Source organism: Podarcis erhardii (assembly GCF_964252035.2).
Source record: "Podarcis erhardii genome assembly, chromosome: 13".
In the NCBI taxonomy this organism is placed as follows: domain Eukaryota; kingdom Metazoa; phylum Chordata; class Lepidosauria; order Squamata; family Lacertidae; genus Podarcis; species Podarcis erhardii.
The window spans coordinates 609,473-631,203 of record NC_138502.1 but is presented as its reverse complement, the minus strand read 5'-3'; the positions used below and the strand labels follow the sequence as shown (position 1 = coordinate 631,203).

The window sequence follows — 21,731 nt, the reverse complement described above, 5'->3', positions numbered from 1 at the left end:
GGCTGTTGTGGAGATTAAATGAGGAGGTGGGGAGAACCATGTGCAGGTCAAAATGAGCTCCTTGAAGGGAAAGGTGGTGTGTAAATGAGATAGAGAGATACAGTGGTGCCTCGCAAGACGAAAAGAATCCGTTCCGCGAGTCTCTTCGTCTTGCGGTTTTTTCATCTTGCAAAGCAAGCCCATTAGCGGCTTAGCGGATTAGCGCTATTAGCGGCTTAGCGGCTTAGCGGATCAGCTGATAAGCAGCTTAGCGGCTTAGAAAAAGGGGGGGGGGAGGGAAAAAAACCTGCAGGAACTCGCAAGACATTTTCGTCTTGCGAAGCAAGCCCATAGGGGAATTCATTTTGCGAAGCGCCTCCAAAACGGAAAACCCTTTCGTCTAGCGGGTTTTCCGTCTTGCGAGGCATTCGTCTTGCGGGGCACCACTGTAGATATAAACTGGGGGGGGGGGGGAACGCTGCTCCTGTAGGGTTGGAGATAACAAGTTTCCATATTCTCTGCCATTTTCCTGTGTAGATTTCCTAGGAGCCTTTGCATACGGTCTATTTGCATTCTTGGCCTTTCACAAAGGATGGGGGGATAAACTAGGAAGTAGAAGCACATCCAGTCCACCCTTCTCCCCACTGTTTACCCTCTCTTCCCTCCCCTCCTTTTTATTATTTCTCAGGGGGCAATTCCCGCACTGCCATGATTGCTGCCCTCAGCCCAGCTGATATCAACTATGAGGAGACACTGAGCACCCTCCGGTGAGCTGAAGAGGCAAATAAATTGGGGCGGGGAGCTCTTGTCCCATTCTGTTCCCACTGCCCACCTCCTTCCTGGAGTAGCCAGAGAGTTTCCCCTCCATTTGGGGGGCAAAGACCACAGCAGCCCAGATATGCCCTTGCTGTTTCTTTCTCTTGCACACTCGCCTCCCCATCAAAGAATCATAGAATTGTAGAGGGGGGGGGGGAGAAGAGCTGTACACCACTTTGAACTCCTTGGAGAAAAAGGTGGGAGATAAATGCAAAAAAATTAACAAACACCCGACTTCCCCCCTCCCCATCCAGTTATGCCGACCGCACCAAGCAGATTCGCTGCAACGCCGTCATCAACGAAGATCCCAACGCCCGCCTCATCCGGGAGCTCAAAGAGGAGGTGGCCAGGCTCCGAGACCTCCTCTCTGCCCAGGGGCTCTCGGCCACCACCTTCGCTGGTAAGGGGGCAGGAGAGTGCCCCAGAGGAAGGGAGGGAAGGAGTGAAGTCTGAGTGCTGGGGATTTAGCTCCTGCCATATAGGCAAGGGACATGGGTGGCGCTGTGGGTTAAACCACAGTGCCTAGGACTTGCCGATCAGAAGGTCGGCGGTTCGATGGAGTGAGCTCCCGTTGATCAGTCCCTGCTCCTGCCAACCTAGCAGTTTGAAAGCACGTCAAAGTGCAAGTAGATAAAGAGGTACCACTCCGGCGGGAAGGTAAACGGCGTTTCTGTGCACTGCTCTGGTTTGCCAGAAGCGGCTCAGTCCTGCTGGCCACATGACCCGGAAGCTGTACGCCGGCTCCCTCAGCCAATAAAGCAAGATGAGCGCCGCAACCCCAGAGTCGGTCACAACTGGACCTAATGGTCAGGGGTCCCTTTACCTATATAGGCAAGAAGCCAAGGCAAGTTCTCCAGTACTCTTCCATCAGAGTAGACGTTACACGAGGAAAGGGTGTGTGGGAGGGATGATGAAAAAGGAATGAGGCTGATGTTGCAGCCTTGAGAACAGCTTGCAAACTCCCAAGTCCTGCAGATGATTTCAGGTGACACACCTAGGATTCTGGGGTAGAGAAGCTACAAGCCACCGTGGCTTTGTTCTCCCTCCACATTTGGAGGCAGCCATGCATCCCATTGCCAGATGCTGGAAACGCCAGGAGGGGAGAGCGACTCTTCTGCCTGGATCCCATAATAGGCACCTGAGAGAACAGGATGCAATTCTAGATGGGGCCCTTTCGGCCTGATCCAGCAGGCTCTTCATCTCTTAAGCAATTTCTGCTCCTCCTTCTCTGACAGATTGAAATAATAGAGCAGCAGAGTTGGACGGGCCCCCCAAGGGTCATCCAGCCCAACCCCCTGCAGTGCTGCAATCACAGCTAAATCTGCCTTGTTTCCTTGGCGGGTGGAGGAAGGGGGCGCAATGTCTGGCTTCCTGTGTGCCTGATGGTGGTGTTTTTTCCACTCCGCAGGTGCCAAACCTGATGACCCGGGGGGCGGACTGGGCCTCCCCATCTCTCCCTTTGCCCCGAGTGAGGACTCATCCCTCCTCCTGGAGCCCCTGCCCCTCAATGGGGAGTCTGAGTCGTACCCCGACATGGAGGAGGAGATGATTTGCACAGAAGAGGCCATGGAGAGGCTCCAGGTGAGATCGGGGGGCGGGCGCTTAACTCCAAACCACTTGGAAAGGGGGACTTGCGTCTAGCTAGCCTGCCCCAGGGAAAGGCCCCAGGCTTGGGAAAGAAGGGGAGGGGGCAGCGTGTCTTGAAGTGAGGTTACAGGGAACCAGGCAGAGGGCCTTCTTGGTGGTGGCACCTGCCCTGTGGAACGCCCTCCCAGCAGATGTCAAGGCAATAAACAACTATTTTACTTTTAAAAGACACCTGAAGGCGGCCCTGTTTAGGGAAGTTTTGAATGTCTGATGCTGTATTGTTTTTAATATTCGGTTGGAAGCCGCCCAGAGTGGCTGGGGAAACCCAGCCAGATGGGCGGGGTATAAATAAATTATTGTTGTTATCATCAACAATCATCACACACACACACACACACACACACACCCCCGTCAAGTGACCCAGTTGCCTCAACTGTTCCTCCCAAGGCTTGGTTTCCAGACCCTCAATTATCTTGGTCACCCTCCGTCATCTCACCAAAGGCTTGGGCTGGCTTTCTAGGTGGTCCTGAGCTGAGGGTCCTCATTCCCACTTGTGTACCCATCAGACTGGCACATCTTCAAGCCTTTAGCCATTTCCCCACCTCCTGCCATTTCAATTCAGCATCACTCGCGGCAGAAACTCTCTCTCGCTGCGGCCTGCTGCCTCGTCTTTTCTGCACCGCAGGCACTCTCTTATAACGGGCCGTAGGGAGTAGTTGGGCGGGGAATGGTGGTAAACAGAGCTGCTTTCCTCGCCTGTGCCCTGAGTTGCTTCCCTGTCCTCGTAGGAGACGGAAAAGATCATCGCAGAGCTCAACGAGACCTGGGAGGAAAAGCTGCGGAAAACAGAGGCCATCCGCATGGAGCGGTGAGTGGGAGAAACCCCTCTGGCACGGGGTGTGTGTGTGTGTGTGTGTGTCTCCCTTGCAAATCCCCCCTCCCCAAGCAAGAATGCTCGCTTGTATCCAAGCAGCATGTAGTCTCTTTCCCTCAAGGAATGTGGGGGGTGCAAATATACTGGCTGGGGTGGGAAGGAGTTAATAGTTCCAAACACCTGGAGGGCACCAGGTTGGCCAAGGCTGTTGTAGGCAGACAAGGTGGTGTTTAGCTGAGTTTTGTTTTACCATTGATTCGTTTTGTCGTGTTTACGCCCCTCCTTCCTTCTCCAAGGAGCACTAAGTGGCCTGGACTCGTAATCTGGTGAACTGGGTTCGCGTCTCCGCTCCTCTGCTGGGGGACCTTGGGCCAGTCACCCTTCTCTGAAGTCTCTCAGCCCCACTCACTTCACAGAGTGGTTGTTGTGGGGCAGGAAGGGAAAGGAGAATGTTAGCCGCTTTGAGACTCCTTCGGGTAGTGATAGAGCGGGTATCAAATCCAAACAACAACAACAACAACAACTCCTCCTCCTCTTCTTCTCCTTCTTCTTCTTCTTCTTCTTCTTCTTCTTCTTCTTCTCCCCTTCCTTCTTATTTAATCTCCCAAATATCAACCCTGCGAGGAAGGTTAAGCTGAAAGAAAACTGTTACTGGCATCCAGTGAGCTTCATGGCCAAGTCGGAGAATTTGAACCCTGGTTCTCTCCCAGGTCCTAGTCCGACAACGTCACCACTACACCGCCACAGACTCAGAGAGCAGACACATTGAAATCCATTGATACAACTTAGTCACATTGCTTACTTTTAATGGGCCTACTCTGAGAACAAACTTGAGTTGAATACCACTGTCAGGGGCTCAGGAGCAGAGGCACAGGGGAGAGAGGAAACGGAGAGCGAAGGGGAGGAATCTGAGGGCAGTGTAGGGGAGTATGACAGTGGCCCGAGAGATTCCATGAGCTTCTCCAGCGAATCAGAAGATTCCCAGAGGGGGGCGCCGAGGGCCAGGGCAAGGGGGGTCCCAGGGGGGACGCACCAGAAGCAAGGGGCCAGCGGGGACTCCCAAAGCAGCAGCGGGGGATCAGGACCAGTTCCCCCACCAGAGCGTAGAGGGGGGGAAGAGTCCCATGTATCAGGGCCAGCGTCTCCTCCAGTAGGGAGAGAAGATGAGTCAGGGCTGACCACGCCTCATTCGGAGAGTGAGGGAACGGAGGGGAAGTCAGGTCCAGCTAGCCCCCCCGAAGGGGGAAGCAGTGACAGGAGCAGTGTAATGGTCAGGAGAAAGGTTGCCGGCTGGGCGCGCGCGCCAAGTTCGAATGTACAGGCACGCGGGACAGCAGAAAACCCGGATTGGGAACCAGGTCCTAAAGCCCGCCGGAGGCAGGGGGAAGACTCAGGGGACTCAGCGTCGGAAGAGTCTAGAAAGGGCAAGACCCCAGCGGACAGGCGGACCCAGAGGAGGAAAGAGCAAAGGAAGAGGTGGAGCAGGGCTAGAGTCTTAAACTGGTGCCTGGGGGGAGGAGATTCAGACGGAGCTTCAGCGTTCTAGAGTTCAAGACGTAGAGCTGCGCGCCGCGGCTTTGAAAGCGAAACTGAACTTCAATAAAGACTTTTGTATATAACAAGAACTGGCGTTGGTCCTTTGTGAGCTGGGACCTCGGGCAGCTCTGACAACCACCCACAGATATTAGCATGAAATAATTCTTCAAGCCCTTTCTGGCTGTGAAAATGGAGAATGGAAGCACTTGAACGCCAGCGGATGAATCATGCAAAGCCAAAAAGTGACATGAGCCAAACTACCGAGATAGACTCCCTCTGGACCTGGAGGTTCTGAAAGGCTATAAGAGCCTGGTTGCTGGATCAGGCCAATGGCCCATTGACTCCAGCATCCTGTTCTCACAGTGGCCAAGCAGACGCCTTTGGGAAGCTCGGAGGCAGGATCCAAGCACAAGAGGAACTCTCCGTTCCTGCGGTTTCCAGGAACTGGTGTTCTGGAGCATCGCTGCCTCCAGAGCCACCATGGCTAATAGCCCTCCTCCTCCATGAATTTGTTCCGTCCTCTTTTCAAGAGGTGGCCATCCCTGCCTCTTGTGGCAGGGAGTTCCAAAGTTCAACTACATGCTACGTGAAGGAGGATTTCTTTTCACGCGCCCTGAATCTTCCAACCTTTATTGGTTCATTCCTTTGATTCTCGCACAACCAGACACACACACACACAGGGCAGCCATGCCCTTTTGAGAACTGCTGAAATGTTGAACCCGTCCCCATCTGAAACCTGCCTGTCTGTCTCCCTTTTCTCCCTGCAGAGAGGCTCTCCTGGCAGAGATGGGTGTGGCTCTCCGGGAGGATGGGGGCACTGTGGGGGTCTTTTCTCCCAAGAAGGTAAGCATTGGTGTTGCAGTGACAGGCGTCCGGAGGCTTCACTGGGCACGGCTGGTGGGGTGAGGCCTACGACTTGCCAAAGCCAGCAGAGGGGGCTCAGTCTTGCCCCATTTAAGCAAAAGCTTCCCAGGGTCTCCTGGGATGGAGTTGGGGTGGGGGGAGTCTTTTTCTATTGCCTGAGCCAGGGGTCAGCAAACCTTTTCAGCAGGGGGCCAGTCCACTGTCCCTCAGACCTTGTGGGGGGCCGGACTGGATTTTTTTGGGGGGAAATGAACGGATTCCTCTGCCCCACAAATAACCCAGAGGTGCATTTTAAATAAAAGCACACATTCTACTCATGTAAAAACACACTGATTCCCGGACTGTCTGCGGGCTGGATTTAGAAGGCCATTGGGCCGGATCCGGCCCCCTGGCCTTAGTTTGCCTACCCATGGAATCTGAGCCTTTTTGAAACCATCTCAGGAGCAAACCCTCCACAAATCCTGAGCGGATTCCCTAAGGCGGTCGGATGGCGCCTCGTACGCCTCCTTCCAGCAATTCCTGCAGCCAAACCTGTGCCCAGTGTCTTGCTCTGCTTTCCTTTGGACCCCCTCAATGAGGCCGAGAGTGGGGCCTTGTTGTTTGGGCAGCCCTGGACCCCCATATACACTGCCCAGGCTTGCGCCCCAGGGAGGTCACTTGGGTGCTGCTAACACAGCAAAAGCAGCCTGGCAAGCAACCGCCATGAGATCCCAGTCTCTGCAGCCACAGCAGGCGCTGTGATTCCCAACAGCTTGACTTCACCCCTGGAGGTGCACTCCATTGTGTCTCGAGACAGAGATAGGGACAGCTGCGTATTCCTGCATTGGACTGGGCAATCCTCAGGACCCCGTCCAATTTTATGCTTCTGTGAAATCAGCCTGTGGGAGGGTTTGCTGACCAGCTTAGTATCTTCTCTGTGTGTGTGTGTGGGTTTGCAAGCAATGGCCACATGGTGGTGCCAGTTTCTCCCAGCTGATGCATTTGCAGCAGGCGGCTCTGGTCTGGGCAGTGGTTTTTAAAAGCCACAGGTGTGAAAATGCACCCTTTTGTTCTGGCCACAAGAGGGCAGCACCACACCTTCTTTCTCTCTCCTGGCCTTCTCCTGACATAAGAGCCCGGCTGGATCAGGCCCACGGGGGCCCATCCTGTCCAGAATCCTGTCCTCACAGTGGCCAACCAGATGCCCCAATGGGGACCCCGCAAGCAGGATCCGAGCACAAGAGCAACTCTTCCCTCCTGCAACTGGAGTTCAGAAGCATTGCTCCCGGTCCTGAATGACTCCCTGGTCCTGAATGGGGCAGCTGTGGCCCTGAAGGACCAGGTGCGCAGCCTGGGAGTCATTCTGGACTCACTGCTGTCCACGGAGGCGCAGGTCAGTTCTGTGTCCAGGGCGGCTGTCTACCAGCTCCATCTGGTATGCAGGATGAGACCCTACCTGCCGGCGGACTGTCTGGCCAGAGTGGTGCATGCTCTGGTTATCTCCTGCTTGGACTACTGCAATGCGCTCTACGTGGGGCTACCTTGGAAGGTGACCCGGAAACTGCAATTATTCCAGAATGCGGTGACTGGTGACTCCCAGACTGGCGACTGGGAGTGGCCGCCGGGACCACGTAACACTGGTCCTGAGAGATCTGCATTGGCTCCCAGGACGTTTCCGAGCACAATTCAAAGTGTTGGTGCTGACCTTGAAAGCCCTAAATGGCCTCAAAGGCCCAGTAGACCTGAAAGAGCGTCTCCACCCCCATCGTTCAGCCTGGACACTGAGATCCAGCGCTGAGGGCCTTCTGGCGGTTCCCTCATTGCGAGAAGCCAAGTTACAGGGATCCAGGCAGAGGGCCTTCTCGGTGGTGGCGCCTGCCCTGTGGAACGCCCTCCCATCAGATGTCAAGGAAATAAGCAGCTATCTTATTTTTAAAAGTCATTTGAAGGCAGCCCTGTTTAGGGAAGTTTTAAATATTTAATGCTGTATTGTTTTTAACACTCGATTGGGAGCCACCCAGAGTGGTTGGGGAAACTCAGCCAGATGGGCGGGGTATAAATAAATTATTATTATTATTATTATTATTATTATTATTATTATTATTATTATTATTATTGCTTCCTCTGACTATTGGGCATTGAAACACGTCGCAGAGTGCGTTCCGAGTGGCCCATACAGATGGAAACACTGAAGAGGCACAAATATATCTTTGCAAGGTTTAATAACAACTTCCCAAACATACATCTTACATAGTGTCTACAATCGTCGCCCGTCTATCCACCAGGGCATATTAAGGTACATACTGGCCATTATATTGACAATTGCTGACACAGCTAACTACAGTGACTTATCAGTACCTGCTACACAGCTGTAAAAACTAGGTCAGGATATGCACCCTGGCTTTTCAAGTGGCACACATCCTGTGAAACAATAATGACCCCTGACATTTAAACAGACTATTCAGCACTGACTGTGGAGGGCAGGGCGTATGGCCGTGTGAAGGAGGGCTTGATCTCTGCCTGCCTCTTGTCTTAACGCAGACTCCGCACCTGGTAAACCTGAACGAGGATCCGCTGATGTCGGAGTGCCTCCTCTATCACATCAAGGACGGCGTCACCCGGTGAGGCCCTTGGAGCTGGGTTTGCGGGATGGAGAGGCGAAAGGGGTCCTTCTGAGCTGATCCTTATTCATATTACTAATTAATCAAAGTTGTATTCATACGAACAGCCCAGGGCAGCTCGCAACAAAAACCATCTCTGTCTCTTTCTCTCTTTCTCCCTCCCTCCGGGGACCCTTCCTTCTCCCCCTGCAGAGTTGGCCAGCAGAACGTGGACATCAAACTGACGGGGCAGTTCATCAGAGAGCAGCACTGCGTCTTCTGCAGCGTCACCAACGAGTCTGGAGAAGGTGAGCCGGGTGGCTTAAGGAGCACAGGCACCTTTGAGAACTTGGAGGGTCGCCTCCCTTTGGGTTCCCGAGTTCCTTTTCTGTAATAACTCCTCTTCCTCCTCTCCCATCTCTTTTGTGCTTGCGTGGAGCAGGGGGGCCTCGCCGTGGGGCCACATGACAACAGGTACTGGGGTGTCTGTGGGTCCTGGCAGGGGTGCGGGGAGGTGTCAGTGTGTGGGTCCGCTGACCCGGGGGCCTGAGCTGTGGGCCCCCGTCTCCTGCCTCCCACCCTCTCAGTCTCTCGTGCTGTATGTCAGTGATTCCCAAAGTAGAAGGACTTAATGGTGGGAAGCAGCCCCAAGGGGCAAGAAAGTGGCGCGGGGGGGGGGCACTGGAGGTGTAAATGGCTACCAGACTTTGAGAAGCCAGTATCCCTGGGACACGTTCACCAGTTTGGCGAGATTAGGAAACCAAATAAGAGAAAGAAAGTAAGTAAAAGCTTCCTGACAAGTACAGTGGTGCCCCGCAAGACGAACGCCTCGCAAGACGGAAAACCCGCTAGACGAAAGGGTTTTCCGTTTTGGAGGCGCTTCGCAAGACGAATTTCCCTATGGGCTTGCTTCGCAAGACGACAGCCCATAGGGAAATCTCCGGGACAGTGGGGAAGCGCAGCTCGTCTTCCCCGCTGTCCTCGGACCTCCTCCGAAGCCTGGCGGCGGGGCGGGGACACCTCCTCCCGCCGCCGGGCTTCGGAAGGATGGCCCGATGCCGGGCGGCGAGGCGGGAACGCCTCCCCCCGCCGCCCGGCATCGGAACGATGTCCCGAAGCCGAGCGGCGGGGCGGGAAAGTCTCCCCCCGCTGCCCGGCATCGGAACGATGTCCCGAAGCCGAGCGGCGGGGCGGGAACGCCTCCCCCCGCCGCCCGGCTTCGGGGCGGGAAAGCCTCCCCCCGCCGCCCGGCTTCGGGGCGGGAACGCCTCCCCCCGCCGCCCAGCTTCGGGGCATCGTCCCGATGCCGGGCGGCGGGGCGAGAAAGCCTCCCCCCACCGCCTGGCATTGGAACGATGTCCTGAAGCCGGGCGGCGGGGCCGCGAAGCCTGGGCGCGCTGGCAACTCTCCGCAAGGAGCGCTCCCGCTGCTTGCGGAGAGGTCCGCGAAGCCTGTCCTGGACCTCTTCTGAAGGCAGGCGGGGGGCAAAAGTCTTTGTCCCCCCTGCTTGCCTTCCCAGGGGCTTTTAAATCGCCCGGACAGCGGAGAAGTCCTCCGCTGTCCCGGGCGATTTTAAAATGCCGCCCGCCAGAAGAGGTCGGGGGAAGGCGGTTTCCATAGGAACGCATTAATTGATTTTCAATGCATTCCTATGGAAAACCGTGCATCGCAAGACGAAAAACTCGCAAGACGAAGAGACTTGCGGAACGAATTAATTTCGTCTTGCGAGGCACCACTGTAAGAGCTGTTTGGCTGTGGAAGGGACTCCCTTGGGAAGTTGTGGGCTCCCATTCCTTGGAGGTTTCTGAGCAGAGGTGAAGCAATCTATCTCAGATGCTTTAGTTGAGATTCCTGCATTTTAGGGGAAAGGATTAGATGATTCTATGTAGTAGTTTTATAGAATCATCTTCACTATTATAAATTATGAAATGCGTAGGCCAACCTTCAGCCAATGACCACAGGGCAGTTAACAATACGAAATGAGAAAACAGAATAATAATCATGGATTTGTAGAGTTAGCAGGGCCCCGCAGGGGTCATCTAGCCCAGCCCCATGCAGTGCAGGGATCCCAGCTGACAGCCCGACATCATCTGCTCAAAAGCCTCCCAGAGGAGGAAACCTCTTGTTGTTGTTGTTGAGTCGTTTAGTCGTGCCTGACTCTTTGTGACCCCCTGGACCAGAGCACGCCAGGCCCTCCTGTCTTCCACTGCCTCCCGCAGTTTGGTCAAACTCAGTGCAGGAATCCCAGCTGACAGCCCAACATCATCTGCTCAAAAACCTCCCAGAGGAGGAAACCTATACAGCTGCCTCTTACTGTCAGAAAATTCCTCCCAATTGGCTTTTGAATATGTGTGCTTTCGATTGACATGCTTTCGAATTTTACCTTCCTTAGTGGGTCATGCAAACCGCTCTTCTGAGCAACACTTATTTTATAGGGTAGGGGCCCCTGGGGGTGAGTTATAGAATCAGGGAGGCCATTGGAATAGGTGCTCCTGGTTTTTCCCATCTCGCATCCCAGTGGGGTCTTTTCCCCCTAGCAAAGCAACCCCAGAAGACCTGGGGACTGGGGGGGGGGGTAGAGAGGGTGCTAGTGGGTGCTGCTTGCTTCCGTACCACCACCACCCAGCCCACCCTTTCCGGGAAAGTGTGCCCTGATCTCTGCCTCCCCCCCTCCCTCTTTCAGTGGTCGTCACCCTGGAGCCGCGCGAAGGTGCTGAGACCTACGTCAACGGGAAGCAGGTGCTGGAGCCGCTGGTGCTGAGATCAGGTCAGCTTTTCCAGAGTGGTGCAGTGAGCAGTTGGTTCGATTTACCAGTTGCATTATTGGAATTCTGTGCAGCTTCCCAATCAAACGAACCCCAAAGCGGCTTGCAAACAATAAATGACAACAATGGAACAGTATAAATCACACAATGCAATCAATGAATCATCAGTCAAACCACTGCAATCTATAAAACACTGCTTGCAAACCGGCAGCTAAAAAATAAGCTGAACGTACCAATTAAGGCATAAGTCATATTAGATGGTTCACAAATCAAAAAGGCATTTATAATGTATAAAACAGTATTTACAAGATGACAACTAAAAATAAGCTAGACACACACACATCTCATTCTTGCAATGACTAATAATATTTCACTCTGTTCATTAAAATGCACCTAAACATCCATCAAAGGGGACGTGGGTGGCGCTGGGGGTTAAACCACAGAGCCTAGGGCTTGCCAATCAGAAGGTCGGCAGTTTGAATCGCCTTGATGGAGTGAGCTCCCGTTGCTCGGTCCCTGCTCCTGCCAACCTAGCAGTTCAAAAGCACGTCAAAGTGCAAGTAGATAAATAGGTCCCACCTAGGGGGTAAATGGTGTTTCCATGTGCTGCTCTGGTTCGCCAGAAGCGGCTTAGTCCTGCTGGCCACATGACCCGGAAGCTGGACGCCGGCTCCCTTGGCCAACAAAGCGAGATGAGCGCCGCAACCCCAGAGTTATCCATGACTGGACCTAACGGTCAGGGGTCCCTTTCCCTTTACCTTTAAACATCCATCAAATGGGAGGATCCTGATCTAAACAGAGCAGAACTGTGCCTCCCTTCCCGCGAGACTCTCCTTGGGCCTATCTGTGTGTGCGACGTATTTGTGCAGAAAAACATGCCCAAAAGCCAGAGGTGGTGCAGCACTTATTAGAGTGTTGGTTTACAAGGACCAGGGAGAGACCAGTGTTCAAATCTCCCCACTTGGCCATGAAGCTCACCTTGGGGGCCGGTCGCTCGCTCTCAGTTTAACCTACCTTGCAGGATAATTTGGGGAGGGGGGTTAAATGGGGAGGTGGGGAGAACCACGTTAGCTACCTGGAGAAAAAAGGCAGAACATACAACCCATAATGAGCAATGGCTGCCACACATAGGCATGGGCTTGTTTCTGTGGGCACCACCATAAACCCCATCCGCACACCCTGAAATATGGATGCCTTCAGAGCAATAATTGTTCCTCCGCCCCCCCAGAAGGTCCAGTGCCGAGGGCCTTCTGGCGGTTCCCTCGCTGCGAGAAGCCAAGTTACAGGGAACCAGGCAGAGGGCCTTCTCGGTGGTGGCACCCACCCTGTGGAACGCCCTCCCACCAGATGTCAAAGAGAAAAATAACTACCAAACTTTTAGAAGGCATCTAAAGGCAGCCCTGTTTAGGAAAGCTTTTAATGTTTAATAGTTTATTGTATTTTAGTTTTTTGTTGGAAGCTGCCCAGAGTGGCTGGTGAGGGCCAGCCAGATGGGTGGGGTATAAATAATAAATTATTATTATTATATTATTATTATTATTATTATAAAGGGGGTGTGCGTGAGACCCAGGACAGGGCCTGTTCTGCAGTAGCCCCTAATAATTCATTCTCCTTGGCTGACATGTCTCCTTCCCTCCTCCCATCTCCCTATCTAGGGAACCGCATCGTCATGGGCAAGAACCACGTTTTCCGCTTCAACCACCCAGAGCAGGCGCGGCTGGAACGGGAGCGCAACACCCCCGCGGAGAGCCAGGCCGAGCCAGTCGACTGGAACTTTGCCCAGCGGGAGCTGCTGGAGAAGCAAGGAATCGACATCAAGCTGGAGATGGAGAAGAGGTGGGCGAGTATTGGCTAGTCAGTGATATCATTTGCCGGAAGCTTGCACAATGACGGTGCCAGGCGCACCGCTGTGGGGAGGGAGTTGCAGAGCTCAGGGGCCACCGCAGAGCAGGCCCTGTCCTGGGTCTCACACACACACCCTTTTGAGCTTCTGGGGGTGGAGGAACAACCAAGAGGGGACCCCTTCTGCCAATCTCAGCACCTCAGAAGGTCTGTAGGGAAGAGGGGGGCTGTTTCTTGTGACTTGTGGAGTGGGACCTCTCCTGTGTCTCTGTCACAATTTATTGTTTCTGTCCTCTCCTTTTCCCCATCACCCTTTTTTTACAAAAAGGCTTCAGGACCTGGAGACGCAATATCGTCGTGAGAAGGAGGAGGCGGACTTGCTTCTGGAGCAGCAAAGACTGGTGTGTACATGTCGACATATCTCTGTTGCCCCATACCTCTCCAGTGTAGGGTGGGAGGAGCAGGCAGGGCAGGAGTGACCCACTTTACAGAGCAGCACCCGATAGGCTGCCCTCTTTGTTGTCATTCTGTTGGACAGGGGACAGTCCCGGGTGCAGAGAGTTTGTAGGCCAGAAGCAAACAGGCTGTTGGTCAGCCAGTTCCAGCTCTGCCTATAAATCTCAAAGCCAATATTGCTTCTGGGGCTGATTGCAGCCCCTATGCACCCACCACCCCCACGTGCTTCTTTTTGCAACTCATCAATTTTTAAAAAGTTAAAAGGTAAAGGACCCCTGACAGTTAAGTCCAGTCGCAAACGACTCTGGGGTTGCAGGACTCATCTTGCTTTACTGACCAAGGGGGCCGACATTTGTCCGCACACAGTTTTTCCGGGTCATGTGGCCAGCAAGACTAAACCGCTTCTGGCGAAACCAGAGCAGCGCACGGAAACGCCGTTTACCTTCCCGCCGGAGTGGTACCTATTTATCTACTTGCACTTTGACGTGCTTTCGAACTGCTAGGTGGGCAGGAGCCGGGACCGAGCAACGGGAGCTCACCCTGTCACGGGGATTTGAACCTCTGACCTTCCGATCGGCAAGCCCTAGGCTCCGTGGTTTACACCACAGCGCCTCCCGCGTCCCTTTAAAAAGTTACTAACTTGTTAAATTTTAAAGGGTCACACAGCCCAAAAGGACAAAAGGGCAAAGACTCAGCACAGCCGCAAAAGGCTGTGAAAGTAATATTAACTCGTACAAAATATTCCCTTTACACATAATAAAGGTTTCTAAAAACAAAAAAAAACAACCATACTCCTCACCTGTGAGAAGCTTGAGAGCAAGGCTTCTATACAGTATTAAATGAGCTGAACATTTGTGTATATACTAACAGCACTGAGTGACCATGTGTCTCAGTGGGAAATGAAATCAAACACAAGCACACACAAACCTATTCTGTATGTGTGAGCGAGAGAGACTGGAGCTCTGCTCACCAAGGCAAAACCGTTTTGAGCATATAATGGCTGCACTGACTCTGACTCTACAGTCAGGGGAAGCAGTGCTGCTGAATCCTAGGCACAGGGCTGCCTCGCAAGACAGCTCAGAAACTTATGCTGGGGCAGATTTTGGCAGCCAGGTATAGCTTGAGCCTATATCGCCAATCCTGGTCCGACTGCACTGGCTCCAATTCTGGATCCAATTCAAAGTGCTGGCTTTGACCTATAAAACTTCAAACAGCTGAGGACCCCAATACAGTGGACTCTCGGGCTACGTCACCTTCGGGTAACGTAACTTTCAGGTTGCGAACGCAGCAATCTCGGGAGTGTATACTTCCGGGTTTTGCCGCGCATGCATGCACAGAAGCGCTTTGCACATGCGCAGAAGCAGCGCCTCTAGATGCAGACTTTTTGGGGTACGTACGGACCCCCAGAACGAATTTAAGTTCATATCCAGAGGGTCCACTGTACAGCCTCTCCCCGTAGGAACCAACCCAAACCCCGAAATCTTCATCCGAGGCCTGTCTTCATGGGCCTCTTCCACAAAAGGTCCAGAGGACAGCAACACGAGGAAGGGCCCATTCGGTGGTGGCTCCCTGCTTGTGGGATGTTCTTCCCAGGGAGATTTGCCGTGAGCCTTCATTAGGCACCTGGCGAAAATGTGCCTCTTCAACCAAGCCTTTGGCTGTTAATCTATAGTCTTTTAAAGCAGTGGAGATATTCTTCCACCCACTTCTCTTTTATTACTATTACATTATGTGTCTTATGCCATGGCCTGTCGATTAAGGCGGTATATAAAGGAGAGATGAGACTATCTTTTCAAGAAGGGCAGTTTGCTAAACCCTTGAATACTAAGCCATTAAGATCGGAGTACTTCTGGGATATGTCCAGTACAGTCCCCACTGCCCCCTGCAGAAACTCAGCTGTGCCCCCCCTCTCCTTCCGTCTCCCCAGTACGCAGACTCCGACAGCGGGGACGACTCGGACAAGCGCTCCTGCGAGGAGAGTTGGCGCCTGATCTCATCCCTGCGCGAGAAGCTCCCGGCCACCAAGGTCCAGACCATCGTGCGCCGCTGCGGCCTGCCCAGCTCAGGCAAGAAGCGGGAGCCGCTCCGCGTCTACCAGATCCCCCAGCGTCGGCGGGCGGCGAAGGACCCCCGCTGGCTGACCCTGGCCGACCTCAAGATGCAGGCGGTCAAGGAGATCTGCTACGAGGTGGCCCTCAACGACTTCCGCCACTCACGCCAGGAGATCGAGGCCCTGAGCATCGTCAAGATGAAGGAGCTGTGCCGCCTCTACGGAAAGCGCGACTCCAACGAGCGCGACAGCTGGCGCGCCGTGGCCCGCGACGTCTGGGACACGGTGGGCGTGGGCGAGGCGGACGGCACGGCAGGGGGCGGAGGAGGAGGAGGAGGAGGGGGCTCCTCGGAGGTCCGCACGGGAGGAACCCCCGGCGCGGATGTGGACGACCTCCGGGCCCACATCGACAAGCTGACTGACATTCTGCAGGAGGTGAAGATCCAGAACAACATGAAAGACGAGGAGATCCGGGCGCTGAGGGACCGTGTGGTCAAGATGGAGCGTGTCATCCCCATCTCGGCCCAGGTGAGCTGGGGGTCTGCAAGGGGGGAGGGCAGTGATGGTAAGGTGAGGAAGGCTGTTGCAGAGAAATGCTCTCTTTTTTGCCCACACAAACCCAGAAGAGGAATCTGGCAGAAATTGTAGCGGCTTCCTAAAAACACCCTCCATTGTTCTGCCCGGACACTGAGGTCCAGTGCCAAAGGCCTTCTGGTGGTTCCCGAGAGGCAGTGTGGTGTAGTGGTTAAGAGCAGTGGACTTGTAATCTGGTGAACCGGGTTCGATTCCCCACTCCTCCACATGCAGCTGCTGGGTGACCTTGGGCTAGTCACACTTCTCTCAGCCCCACTCACCCCACAGAGTGTTTGTTGTGGGGAATGTGAGCCGCTTTGAGACTCCTTAGGGCAGTCATAAAGCGGGATATCAAGTCCAAACTACTCTATCAAGTCCAAACTACTCTTCCCTCGCTGCGAGAAGCCAAGTCACAGGGAACCAGGCAGAGGGCCTTCTTGGTGGTGGCGCCCGCCCTGTGGAACACCCTGCCACCAGATGTCAAAGAGAACAACAACTACCAGACTTTTAGAAGACATCTGAAGGCAGCCCTGTTTAGGGAAGCTTTTAATGTTTAATAGGTTATTGTATTTTAGTGTTCTGTTGGAAGCTGCCCAGAGTGGCTGGGGAAACCCAGCCAGATGGGCGGGGTATAAATAATAAATTATATTATTATTATCATCATCATCAGGGGCCGTGTGGCTCAGTGAGGCAATCCATCTGGCTGGGCAGCAGATGCCCAGAAGTTGGCAGCAGGGTGTCGGCACAGAGAGTCTCAGCTAAGGACAGCAATCATGGAATGGTAGAGTTGGAAGGGACATATTAGTCCGATGTGGGTGGAGACAGCAACAATAATTAGAGAACCCCTTTTGGACTTTTTTGTGTGAAAAGGACAATGAATGAATGGAGAGGCATTTGGGTCTGGAGATTAGGAAAACATCGCTTAACAGAAAGTCGAACAGTTGGATGCCACCCTAGAGTGAATGTTTTGAATTCTTCCTTCTAATGTAATGGACAGGCAGAAAACCAGAAATTCTTCTTATTTCTGTTTCCATTTGGATTAGTTTTATTTCATTGCATTACAAAAAAGGCTGTCATGAAATCTGCCTCAGACCTTTGCGCTTCTTCTTCTTCTTCTTCTCCCAGGAGGACGAAGACCTCGAGAACGAGTGGGGCTCGCTGCTCTTCTCCGAGGGGCTCGCTCCGTCGGAGGAGGACCCCAAGGAGGACCGGGCGGGTGGCCAGGACTCCCCGACCCCCAGGGAGGCCGGGGAGGAGAGGAGAGGCCCCTCCCCGACCTGCTGCGACCGTGTCTCCCGCCTGATGGAGAAGGACCCGGCCTTCCGCCGCGGGCGCCTCCGTTGGCTGCGCCAGGAGCAGGCACGGCTCCAGAGCCTGCAGCAACAGCAGCTGGCCAAAGCCCTGCGCCGCACACAGCCCCACGCCGCCCCGGGCAAGTTCATCCCCCCCCAGGACTGCAAACTGCGATTCCCCTTCAAGAGCAACCCCCAGCACCGCTACTCCTGGGCGCCCGGCTCCGCCTTCATGGTGGAGAGCGAGCCGGTGAAGGAGGAGAAGGGGGCCGAGTCCTGCCCCCCACGGCCCCCCAGCCCCCGCCCTGCCCGGAAGAGCAGCCCCGCGCCCCAGCAGAACAGGCGCTCTGCCCCGCCGCGCCGCAACTCCCTGGAAGGCGGGCAGGCGCGCGGGAGGCGGGGCCCCGCGCAGGAGCACTACCAGGCCCGCAAGCACAACTACTACCCCCGGCAGCACCAGCCCTACCCGCAGCACCGGCCCCCCAACGCCCCGGACGGAGGCCCCCCGCCCCGCATGCGCCGGCAGAGGTCAGCCCCCAACCTGCAGCAAGAGCGCGAGAGCGCCGTGTGACCCGGGGCGATCTGGCGCTCCCTGGCCAGACGGAAGCAGGAATGGGGGCGCGCAGGGAGGGGGCAGCAGTAGCCTCAGATCCCGGACGGCTGCCCGCCTGCCATGGACGGACAAGCTTCTGAGCACAGAGCTTCCTTCTTGTGGGGCGAGGGAAACTTGGGCGATGGAGGGTGGGTGTTTTGAGCGCTGCTGCGGTTTCAGGAAGGGCCGAGTCGGATCAGCAGGGTCTTTTCTGGCGGGGAAAGCCAAAGAGGTCGTCGTAGGTGTTTTTTTTTTTATGTAATAGGAATGGGTTTAGGAGGGGGAAAGGATGGGTTGCTGTTTGGTTTTAAGACTGCGCGATAGAGGAGGTTGTGGAGGGTTTGTGCAAGGAGGTCAGGAGAGTTTGGCGCAAGAGGCCTTCCGACCATGGAAGGTGGTGGGCTTCCTCGTGAGCAGAGGTTGGGTGTCCACCTGTCAGGGATTCTTGGGCTGCGATTCCTGCATCTCGGGGGGTTGGTCTAGAGGACCCTTGGGGTTCCCTTACCCCTCTACAAGTCTATAAGGAAAGAGTGGGTGGGTTTGTCCAGAGAAGGCCATGGTAAGAATGTGGGCCTGTGGGGTTTCCCCCGCACCCCAGTTGCCCCTCTCCCTAAAGTCAAAGCATGGGTGTCCTGCCTGCCTATTTTAGACAATTCCAAAGTGGGGCAGAGGCACAGTTCAGCCCCCCCTTGGCTTGCCGGTGGAGGGGCGGTTGCTGCCTTGGGACGCCCCCACCCCCCACTTTGTGTGGCAGGGGGGCTGGAGCACATTGGTGGCCTTTTAACTGGTGCTGCCCTGCCCTCCCCACTCCAAGGAACAGCCTGTTTGTTGAAGGGGAACTTATGGGGCAGAGGAAACCTCTCTGGGGCTATTGAGGGCTGCTGTCACACGCTTTGTCTTGGAGCAGCACTCTCTCTGCTTGTGGCTGGAATACTGCCGGGGGTGGGGGGGAGTTGAAGTCCACTTTGAAGGCCAAGGTTGTGGCCACTGAGGCGGCCTCTCCCCCCCCCCAAAAAAAAATTTTCCTGCCCTCTACGGAGAGGGCAGGAAGATCTTTTATATTTTCCTCTGCTGTCCGATGCCACTCACGTGCCGTCAATCTTTCTTCTATTAGTCCTGGGTTGGGTTGGGGGCTGGGATGAGGAAGCCCCTCTTCAGCTGCAATTCCCACATTGCAGAGGGTCTCTTCCAGCTCTGGAATTCTATGAAACAGGGCAGGATGTCTAATTATTGTTCAGTGGGGCTTTTTCCCCCCTGGGGAGATGGGTGGAAGAGAGGCAAGCCTCCTATCTCTGTGGGTGCAATATCCTATTTTTAACACACACACCCCCTCCCAAAATACCACTGAAGCTGATGGATGGGGCTCGGCTCCACCTGTTGGCTGCTACTGTCCCCTGACCCCATGCTTTCTCACTGCGGCCAAAGGCCTGCCCCCGACCAGCAATCCTGTGGAACCCCAAGAGGGGGGAGCCTCATGGTGCACTCTCTTCCCCCACCCCACCGAGCTTTGCACGAGCACAGCGCGGGTTGGGCTAGATGACCTTTGGGGTCCCTTCCAACTCTACAATTCTAGGGTTCTAAGTGGGTCTGTCCAGCCCTTCCAAAACTGCTTTTTGTGGTGTGTTCCCCAAGGGCTTTCTTGTGGGTTCCCCCCCCCTTCATGAGAGGGATTTGTGGGAAGTATGTATGGGGTAGGGGGTGCCTGTCTGTGTGTGTCCACGTGCGTGCGTGTGGGGGGCTGAGTGGCTGCTGCCCCTGGAAATGTGGCTGAAGACCCTCTACTGTTATCCTCTTCCAATAAAGGTGGGGCCGACCTGCCGCATCTCTCAACGGACTCTCCTCCCTTCCTTGCAAGCGGGGGCAGTTTGAGGGGTGATGTGGGTGTGGGGTGCTGGGCTGGCATGGGGGGTCTTTATCACCTCCTTTGAAATGGGGGGGCACCTGGCTTGACAGCTGCACATGTGAAAAGGAACGGCCAGAAGCTGAGCGCGAGTCCACAGGGTGATGCAGCGGCAAAAAAGGCTAATACTATTCTCAGCTCCATCCTCAGAAGTCTAGTGTCCTGATCAAGGGAAGGAATAATCCTGCTCTATCCTGCCTTGGTCAGGCCACACCTGGAGTCCTGGGTCCGGTTCTGGGCACCCTAGTTTAAAGAGGACATTGACAAGCTGGAAGGTGTGCAGAAGGAGGCAACCAAGAGTGTGGAAACCAAGCCTGATGAGGAGCGGTTGAAGGAGAAGAGGAGAGATGAGAGCCAACATCAGATATCTTCAGGGCTGCCACGTGAAAGCATGTTTCCTGCTGCTCCAGAGGGTAGGACTCGAATCCAGGGCTTGATATTGCAAGGAAGGAATAACTGACTCACAAGGGCATTTGACTATAGGATGGACTCCCTTGGGATCACTGCAGGGCAGACCCTCCAAAGCCCCCCTCCCCATCAGAGAGGCTCCCATTTTCTGGCCTGCTCAGCAAAACCAGGATGCGAGTCCCCCCGCCTTCCCTCCCTGGTGACGCAAATCCCTGTTTCTCTTGGCCGCCGACCCCACAGGTCAAGCCCTCTCCTGTTTTCTGTTCCTCACGCCTTGCTGAGGACGCTGCTTCCCCTCCTGCCCCCCCCCCCACCGCCGCCGCAAGCCTCTCCTCTAGACACGACACAGCTGGTGAATTGTGAAGCCTCGCAGCACACCGCCTCCTCCATTTGGGTGCCTCGCTTTTATTTCAACATGTCGCAAAGGCGTTGCTGGTGGCGTGGCCTGGTCTCCTGTGCCCCCAAAATCTCCTGCCCCTTTTCGAGGTGCTGCACCCCAGACCCATTCCCCCGACGTCTCTCCACCTTCCAGGCCCAGCCAGCGGGGAATAAGAACAACCAGGGCTTGCAAAAAAGGCTGTCAGCATTCGCACTCGGAGGAAGCGTGGATGACCCTGATGAGACAGGGCGCTCCTTCCGTCCGCAGCCATGGTGGATGGGTGGGCACAGATCCCATTTGTGGTGGGGAGGAAGAGAAGAGGATTCATTACCCTACTGGTCAAGCTGTCACCTTCCCCCAGGAGGTCAGGATCGCAGGAATGCCATGGTTAAGAGGCCTGGAAGAGGCAAAGAGAGGTGGAGATCAGGAATTTTCGCCTTGATCCCAGGGAGCAGCACAAATCCCATCAGCCCCCAGAGGGCTGAGGTTCAAAACATCCTGCGGTGGCTAGTAATAATAATAATAATTTATTATTTATACCCCAGCCACTCTGGGCGGCTTCCAACACAATATTAAAATACAGTAATGTATCAAACATTAAAAGCTTCCCTAAACAGTGCTCTCGGGAGATGGATAGTCTCTGCTCTACTGGATGCTTTTGAGCAAAGCATGATGGGAATATCCCTCCACCACTGCTCACACCAGCCATCAGGAAGGATGGAGGAACTTGGCCTAACTCAGTCAATTGCAAATGTCCCCGTCCCCCCAACAGTAAGAGCCATTCAATAGCCTTCCTTGGGAGTTGTGAACTCTCCTCCTTTGGAGGTTCTTAAGCAGAGTTTGGATATGGCCATCAGGCATGGATGTGTCAGCTGAGATTCCTCCATTGCCAGGGGTTGGACTGGATATCCTCTTGGGGTCCTTTCCAATTCTACGATTCTATTATTCTACCCTGAGGACCACTTGGGAAACTGCTGAGCATCTTAGCAGATTTCTCCCCCTGTGGCAGTCATGGTACTGTGCTGCATGCTAGATGCTGTACGGTTTTTGATTTTGCATTTTCATCGCTTCTTGTATATTGCATTTTATTGTATAGCTGTTTGAACGCCATAATTGTAGTTCAATAGAATGCAATATATAAGGAATAAAAGAAGCAACCTGGCTGCTGGTCAGGCCCAAAGGGGCCCATCCAAGTCCAGGATCCTGTCCTCACAGTGGCCAGCCAGTGCCATCCAGATC

General features: G+C 54.5%; 1 protein-coding gene and 1 long non-coding RNA gene across 4 annotated transcripts in view; one reads left to right on the top strand and one right to left on the bottom strand.

Annotated features, from left to right (window-relative positions):
• KIF1C (kinesin family member 1C) overlaps positions 1-18,838 on the top strand; it is a 53,437-nt gene extending 34,599 nt beyond the window's left edge. For all 3 annotated transcript variants that reach the window (XM_081835612.1, XM_081835613.1, XM_081835614.1), the window contains 12 exons: positions 668-746; positions 1,050-1,195; positions 2,204-2,376; positions 3,171-3,250; positions 5,560-5,635; positions 8,177-8,256; positions 8,449-8,543; positions 10,919-11,002; positions 12,656-12,836; positions 13,171-13,243; positions 15,226-15,876; positions 17,047-18,838. In XM_081835612.1, the coding sequence (XP_081691738.1) occupies positions 668-746; positions 1,050-1,195; positions 2,204-2,376; positions 3,171-3,250; positions 5,560-5,635; positions 8,177-8,256; positions 8,449-8,543; positions 10,919-11,002; positions 12,656-12,836; positions 13,171-13,243; positions 15,226-15,876; positions 17,047-17,784 (2,456 nt within the window). In that variant the 3' untranslated portion in view covers positions 17,785-18,838. The remainder of the gene's footprint in view (positions 1-667; positions 747-1,049; positions 1,196-2,203; positions 2,377-3,170; positions 3,251-5,559; positions 5,636-8,176; positions 8,257-8,448; positions 8,544-10,918; positions 11,003-12,655; positions 12,837-13,170; positions 13,244-15,225; positions 15,877-17,046) is intronic.
• A 1,628-nt stretch (positions 18,839-20,466) lies between these two features.
• The window catches only part of LOC309326828, a 6,758-nt gene continuing 5,493 nt past the window's right edge, over positions 20,467-21,731 (bottom strand). Inside the window, exon 4 of the long non-coding RNA XR_014150360.1 lies at positions 20,467-20,889. This is a non-coding gene — a long non-coding RNA (uncharacterized lncRNA). The remainder of the gene's footprint in view (positions 20,890-21,731) is intronic.